At 50.6% G+C, this 7,945-nt stretch overlaps 1 protein-coding gene across 1 annotated transcript; it reads right to left on the reverse strand.

Annotated features, from left to right (window-relative positions):
• Positions 1-2,602: 2,602 nt before the first annotated feature.
• Positions 2,603-7,731, reverse strand: LOC107115029 (NADH dehydrogenase [ubiquinone] 1 subunit C2-like). The gene is made up of 3 exons (XM_015416638.1): positions 7,605-7,731; positions 4,358-4,501; positions 2,603-2,836 (listed from the first exon to the last, which is right to left on the reverse strand). The coding sequence occupies exons 1-3, from the start codon at positions 7,690-7,692 to the stop codon at positions 2,787-2,789; spliced, it is 282 nt and encodes a 93-aa protein (XP_015272124.1). The 5' UTR covers positions 7,693-7,731; the 3' UTR covers positions 2,603-2,786.
• Between the last annotated feature and the right edge of the window lie 214 nt (positions 7,732-7,945).

The raw sequence follows: 7,945 nt of genomic DNA on the forward strand, positions 1-7,945 counted from the left end.
CAGCAGCTGTGACAGGCATCCTCAGAGGTGTAATACAGAAAGACGGCGCTCTCTCTGTGTCAAGGTGAGAAGAAAAATGGCAGGCAGGTAATTTATATCTACTCAGGAAGGTGGGGTAGGGCTGAGTCATTATCTTGCAGGAGTTCCCCAGGCTGTTACATGCTAATGGAGGAGCTTTCCTGAGGAGGTTCTTTTGCATATGGATTGGCTGTTGAAATTCTAATCTTATCTGTAGTGCTGTTGTAAGATGTAGAGCATTTTGTGTTTTTCAGGACAGGAAACCATGCCCCATTTGTTTATTTTTAAACTCCCTTCTTTCCTGTTGAAATTGTATTTATGTTTATGAATTTCAATGGCTTCCCTGTGTAATCTGACATGGTAATTGGATGTGCTGTCCAGCCTTTCAGTGTCTGGGAATAAGATACTGTGTCCTGTTTGAGTTAGGCTATGTTCAGCTACTGAGAGAACTTGTGACTGACCCAAGGTCACCCAACAGCTGCATGTGGAGAATCACACCTGTTTCTCCCATTTTAAAGTCTGTGCTCTTAACCACTACACCAAACCGGCTGCCATGATTAGAGTCCGTGCTCTTAACCACTACGCCAAACAAGGGTGCCGTGTTTCTTGTTCCCCCCTACATGCTAAGTTGCAGGACAACACAGTGGTGGAGTATTCCTCTCCAGCTCTCAGCCTTGGCTGGCCCCTCGCTGTTGCACAACTCTCAGCGATCATCTTGTATCTCCTGCTCCCGGCTCTTCTGGTATGATCCTAACACTGATCTCCCCCCTTCCTGTCACATGATTCTGAAGCCACATGACTTCCTGTCACCGCCTCACTAGGGCCTGAGGCCGGGAAGGTTGAAAACAACCATTTTAAAGAGGTGCATTTTTATCTGTCCCTTCCTCTGAGAAGCTCTGGGTGGCGTACGTAGTCAGCCCTCCTCGTTTTATATGCACAACAACCCTGTGAGGTAGGCTCAGTTGAGAGAGACTGACAGGCCCAGTGAGCTTCATGGCAGAGGGGGAAGTTTGAATTCATCCCTCCCAGATCTAAGTCCAGCACCTTAATCATTCCACCACTTTGACCCTGGTCAGACCAAGACAGCGCAACTGGCCCAAGGCCACCCAGTGAGGAGCACAGGGAATATCTGAACCCAAATTTGAACCCAAATCCTAGTCCAATGCTATTAACCACTCCCCAGCACTGTCCGGCAACACCAGGTGGGAACGAAAGGTCTTACGGGTGGGGCTTTCCTAGGACAGACACCTTGGATGTCAACAAATCAGAATGCTTAACAACCCTCAAGGTTAATAACCCTTCCTTTGTATAATGGAGCTTGGCTCACTTGTTTGAGACGCCTGAATTGGGTTTAACTTATTCCTGGCTTGGGGGCACACATGTCATCCCCCTTCTGTATGACATCATGCGGCTGATGCAGACTGGAGTGCTGGCACCCACAACTAAACTGTGTACTCAAGGGGTCCTAGCTCAGGCAAGAGACTGGATCTTGAAGATTCACACATGGTTATGGAGAACCATTTAAAATCACAGAATCATAGAGTTGGAAGGGTCCATACAGACCATCTAGTCCAACCCCCTGCCCAATGCAGGACCAGCCTAAAGCATCTCTGACAAATATTCGTTCGGCCTCTTCTTGAAAGCTGCCAGTGAAGGGGAGCTCACCACCTCCCCAGGCAGCTGGTTCTACCTTTGAACCACTCTGACCGTGAAAAAGCGTTTCCTAATACCCAACCGATACCTTTCTGCATGTCATTCAAACCCGTTGCTTCGGGTCCTCTCCTCTGCTGCCAACTGGAACAGTTCCTTGCCCTCCTCCTATATAAATCAATGGTGAGACCTCATTTGGAATACTGTGTGCAGTTCTGGTCACCACACCTTAAAAAGGATATTATAGCTTTGGAAAAAGTGCAGAAAAGGGCAACTCGAATGATAAAAGGGTTGGAACACTTTCCCTATGAGGAAAGGTTAAAGCGCTTAGGGCTCTTTAGCTTGGAGAAAAGACGACTGAGGGGTGACATGATCGAGGTTTATAAGATTATGCATGGGAAAGAGCAGGTAAAGAAAGAGGTACTTTTCTCCCTTTCTCACAATAAAAGAACTCGTGGGCACTCAATGAAATTGCTGAGTGATCGGGTTAGGATGGATAAAAGGAAGTACTTCTTCACCCAAAGAGTGATTAACACATGGAATTCACTGCCACAGGAAGTGGTGGCGGCTACAAGCATGGACGGCTTCAAAAGGGAATTAGATAAGTATATAGAGCAGAGGTCCATCAGTGGCTATTAGCCACAAGGTATAGATAGGGGCTCTGGGGCAAGTGATGCTCTGTCTTCTTGGTGCTTGGGGGGGGGGGTCAACAGTGGGAGGGCTTCTAATGTCCTGGCCCCACTGCTGGACCTCCTGATGGCACTGGTATTTCTGGCCACTGTGTGACACAGAGTGTTGGACTGGATGGGCCTTTGGCCTGATCCAACATTGGCGTCTCTTATGTTCTTAAAAGCCTCCGGTACTTCTGTTTGTCATTTTATTGACCCAATGGTGGTCTTTGCAGACCCACACTCACAATCATAAAAGCCTCTGGTACTTCTGTTTGTCATTTTATTGACCCAATGGTGGTCTTTGCATTTCAATCAGGTACACGTTTCGATCAGGTACTTTGCCTCTACGGAGATATACAATCTATGCAAATCCACAGGCGGCGGGGGGGCGGGATAACTTAGAAAGGGGTGCTGGAGACCGAGTCACTGTGGGAGTCTGCCAAGGCTTCAGCGAATGGGATGGAAGTCCTCCAGCACCTCGGCCATTTTTCTTTTTTCTATGGGAAAAAAAAAGGAAGAATGCTGTTGAAGACGCCGATTCATGAGCGTTTGAACACCAAACAGTTAAAGAAACACGTTTCCTCAGAAGATGAGGCAAAACAAATTAAGAGTTTCTAACCCTAAATCTACCCAGAACCAAAGAAATCATGCAAAGTGTGAGCAGGAATCAAAAATTCCGCAACAACAATTTGGCAATGCAATGAAACAATCCCACGGCTTTGTTAGTGGTGGTAGATTTCCCGGGCTGCGTGGCCGTGGTCTTGGCATTGTAGTCCCTGACGTTTTGCCAGTAGCTGTGACTGGCATCCTCAGAGGTATCACACAGAAGGATGGAGTACTCTCTGTGTCAAGGTGAGAAGAAAAATGGTAGGCGGGTAAAAAACCAAATGGGTTTCCTGCCCCCTCTTGTGGCATTTTTGTGCTCAACAGGCTTGCAAATGGGCAGTTAATAATGACAGGACAGACTGTGGCTCGGCAGCAAAGCATCTGACTTGCATGCAGAAGGTCAGAGGTTCAGTCCCCGGCATCTCCAGTTAACACTGTTACCGAATTAAATTGTTGTGAACTGCCCCGAGCCCCACGCAAGCAGGGAAGGGCGGTCAAAAAAAGTTAATCAATCAGTCAATAAAATAAAATAGAGGATGAGAACAGAAGAATCTTTCTCTGCCTGAGACCCTGGAGAACTGCTGACAGTAGAAGTGGTCTGCTATTGCCTGCCTCACACCCCTGGGGTTCCTTGGAGATCTCCCATCTAAATACTAACCAGGGCCGACCCCGCTTCTGAGATCTGCTGAGAACAGACGAGCCTTGGTCCATCCATGTCAGGGCGGGGGCGGGATGCGTTTGGAAAATCAGCCATGTGTCTGATCCCACGTGATATAAATCAAGTACCATCTCCACAACTGGCATAACTGGCTCAACTTATTCCACGACTGAGCGGTGACATGATTGAGGTTTATAAGATTATGCATGGGAAAGAGCAGGTAGAGAAAGAGGTACTTTTCTCCCTTCCTCACAATACAAGAACTCCTTGTGGGCACTCCATGAAATTGCTGAGCGGTCGGGTTAGAACGGATAAAAGGAAGTACTTCTTCATCCAAAGAGTGATTAACACTTGGAATTCACTGCCACAGGAAGTGGTGGCAGCTACAAGCATGGACGGCTTCAAAAGGGAATTAGATAAGCATATGGAGCAGAGGTCCATCAGTGGCTATTAGCCACAAGGTATAGATAGGGGCTCTGGGGCAAGTGATGCTCTGTCTTCTTGGTGCTTGGGGGGAGGGGCAACAGTGGGAGGGCTTCTAATGTCCTGGCCCCACTGGTGGACCTCCTGATGGCACCTGGTATTTCTGGCCACTGTGGGATACAGAGTGTTGGACTGGATGGGCCTTTGGCCTTATCCAACATTGGCGTCTCTTATGTTCTTATGTTTCAAGCAAAAGCCGTAAGATATATACCGGGCGGCCCAGCTGCCTTCCACCCACAGACCCGTCTGAAGCGGCTGAGCACAAACTTACTCTTGTCCTTGAAATCCTCTGGATGAGTCCGGATGTACTCTGCAATGTCTAGGTCCCTTTTCGCATAGAAGTAGGCCGCTCGCCTGGCCATGTAGTGGCCGACATAAAAGCCCACGGTAGTGTACAGGAGCTGTCGGTGGACGCCTGGAATGTGGCGAGGGAAAAGAAAAGGCGGGGAGAATGGAATTGAAAAGGGGTACACAGAACAGACCCGCGGAAAACCCACACGGCCCCGAAAACCGATTTTCTGCATTTTGAAAACAAGGGCGTATGGAAATCAAGTCGAGGCCGGCAGAATTCGGTACAGAAAAGGGCCACGGAAATGATGAAGGGGATGGGACCCTTTCCCTATGAAGGAAGGCTGAAGAGGTTGGGGCTCTTTAGCTTGGAGAGACGACGACTGAGGGGGGTGACAGGATAGAGGTTTACAGAATTGTGCATGGGATAGAGAAGGTAGTGAAGGTGGCGGCTCCTTACTGGTGGAATGAGCTCCCAGAGATCAGGGCCCTGCGGGATCTTCTGCAATTCCACAGGGCCTGCGAGACGGAGCTCTTCCACCAGGCCTTCAATTAGTAGCTGCCCCCCACTACTACCAACGTCCACTATTAACATCAGGGGTGTTGGGCTGCCCGTCGGTGAAAGTGAGCCATATTAGCTTGATATACTGGGAGACCGCTGAGCTGGGTGCTTTGATGCCACACTGTATGGTACGCCATCTTGATTTAATAACACTGTGAGCACTTTAACTGTAAATCGGTTTGTTTTAAATGGTTTTAACTGTTTTATATGCACTTGGTACACTGTGCCAAGGAATGTAAGCCGCCCTGAGCCTGCTTGCGGGCTTCCCTTCCTCACCGTACAAGAAGTCGTTGGGCACTCCATGAAATTAAGGGGCAGATAAAAGAAGATAAGAGATTGGATTTATACCTCGCCCATCACTACCCGAAGGAGTCTCAGAGCGGCTTACAAACTCTGTTACCTTCCCCTCCCCACAACAGACACCCTGTGAGGTGGGTGGGGCTGAGAGAACTCTTGACAAAAACTGCTCTTTTTTCAAGAACAGCTCTTGTCAGAACTACGGCTTGCCCAAGGTCATCCAGCCAGGTGCAAGTGGAGGAGTGGGGGATCAAACCCGGATCTCCAAGATTAGAGTCCGCGCACTTAACCACTACATCTATCTGGGAGCTCCATGTTCAAACCCTCAATCGCTTGCTGGGTGATCTTAACGTGGGTCATGAGGTCTCAGCTTGGCCTACCTGACTAGTGGTTCTGTTGGCCACTACAGGGCTCAGGTTACTTCGGCAGCTACTCTGTCTTTGCGGAACAGTCTGCCTGGCAACCTCCAACCCTTCCAGCTTTCAGGAAAATCTTCAAAGAATAACTTCTTACAAGCGATTTCAAAGACTCCCAAAGGCTCATACTGCAGCAGTAGAAAGGTAAAAGGTAAAGGTTTCCCTTGCTCGAAAGCCAGTCGAATCCGACTCTAGGGTTACGGTGCTCATCTCCGTTTCAAAGCCGAAGAGCCAGCGCTGACTGAAGACGTTTCCGTGGTCACGTGGCCAGCATGACTAAACACCAAGGCGCACGGAACGCTGTTACCTTCCCACCGAAGTGGTACCTATTTATCTACTTGCAATGTCTTGCTTTCGAACTGCTAGGTTGGCAGGAGCTGGAACTAGAGACGGGAGCTCACTCCGTCATGCGGCAACCCGGGTCTCGAACTGCTGAACTACCGACCTTCCACAGCCTGCAGTTCAGCGTCTTAACCACTTGAGCCACCGCAGCTCCAGCAGTAGAAAAGACCAGTAGAAAAGAGCAAGAGTCCAGTAAGCCCCTTCAAGACTAACAACATTCGTGGCAGGGGAGGAGCTTTCGTGAGTCACCACTCACTTCTTCAGATACGGCTAGAATGTGTGAGTCCGTCTGTCCTTATATCTTGGAGAGTGGTGTGAATTCAGGTGCTATTACAATAGCAGGTGTAGAAAAGAGCGAGAGTCCAGTAAGCCCCTTCAAGACTAACAACATTCGTGGCAGGGGAGGAGCTTTCGTGAGTCACCACTCACTTCTTCAGATACAGCTGGAATCACTGGCATTCTCGCTGTATCTGAAGAAGGAAGCCGTGACTCATGAAAGTTCTCCAACTCATTTGATTGTTATCAGCCTTGCTCAGATCTTGCAAACTGAGGGCCACGGCTTCCCTGATGGGAGTCCATCCATCTCCTGTTGGGTCTTCCTCTTTTCCGGCTGCCTTCAACTCTACCTAGCATGAGTGTCTTTCCTGGTGACTCTTCTCATATTGTGACCAAAGTACGATAGCTTCAGTTTAGACCCCTTAGCCACAGCCTTCCCCCCCCCCACCTCTAGTCTGAGTTCCCGCTCCTTGTGGCTGTGAGTTCCATAAGACAACAAGGCCCTTCAGCATAGTCTCTCCCCCCCCCAATCTGGGGTTGAGGCTTCCCCCTCCTTGTGGCAGCAAGTTCCACAAGACAAGAAAGCCCTTTAGGCACAGTCTCGCCCCCAATCTGGGGTTGAGGCTTCCCCCCTCCTTGTGGCAGTGAGTTCCACAGGACAACAAGCCCCTTTAACACAGCCTCCCCCCCAGTCTGGGGTTGAGGCTTCCCCCTCCTTGTGGCAGTGAGTTCCACAAGACAAGAAAGCCCTTTAGGCACAGTCTCGCCCCCAATCTGGGGTTGAGGCTTCCCCCTCCTTGTGGCAGTGAGTTCCACATGACAACAAGCCCCTTTAACACAGCCTCCACCCTCCTTGTGGCAGTGAGTTCCACAAGACGAGAAAGCCCTTTAGGCACAGTCTCGCCCCCAGTCTGGGGTTGAGGGTTCCCCCTCCGCATAGTCTCTCCCCCCACTCCAATCTGGGGTTGAGGGTTCCCCCTCCTTGTGGCAGTGAATTCCACAGAACAAAACCCTTTAACACAGCCTCCCCCCCCCCAAATCAGGGGTTGAGGGTTCGCCCTACTTGTGGCAGCGAGTTCCACAGAACAAGCCCCTTTAACAGCCTCCCCCCCCCCAAAATCTGTGGTTGAGGGTTCGCCCTCCTTGTGGCAGGGAGTTCCACAAGACAAGAAAGCCCTTTAGGCACAGTCTCGCCCCCAATTTGGGGTTCAGGCTTCCCCCTCCGCATAGTCTCCCCCCCCCAATCAATCCGGAGTTGAGGCTTCCCCCTCCTTGTGGCAGCGAGTTCCACAAGACAAGAAAGCCCTTTAGGCACAGTCTCGCCCCCAATATGAAGCCCATCCAGACCGAGCCCAGGTTGAGGAGCGGCGTGGGCGGCAGCGAGCGCGCCTCGTCCGGCAGCCGCAAGTGCAGCTCGTACGACATGGCGGCCGCCCGGAGCAGAAACGGCGACGCACAAGGCCGCGGGAGCCCAAGGGCAAGCCCTGGTCCGTCTCTCAACGCCGTCCCCCCTCCGCCAGCACGAAGGTTCCGGGGCTCTTTGGTCCCCCTCCACTTCGCATCACGACTCTCGGGCGGTCAGGGCTGGGGGGGAGGGATTCTCAACAGGGATTTAGCTTTGGGAAAAGTGCAGAAAAGGGCAACTCGAATGATAAAAGGGTTGGAACACTTTCCCTAT

The sequence above is a fragment of the Gekko japonicus genome, unplaced genomic scaffold (assembly GCF_001447785.1).
Source record: "Gekko japonicus isolate JY-2015 unplaced genomic scaffold, Gekko_japonicus_V1.1 scaffold5161, whole genome shotgun sequence".
In the NCBI taxonomy this organism is placed as follows: domain Eukaryota; kingdom Metazoa; phylum Chordata; class Lepidosauria; order Squamata; family Gekkonidae; genus Gekko; species Gekko japonicus.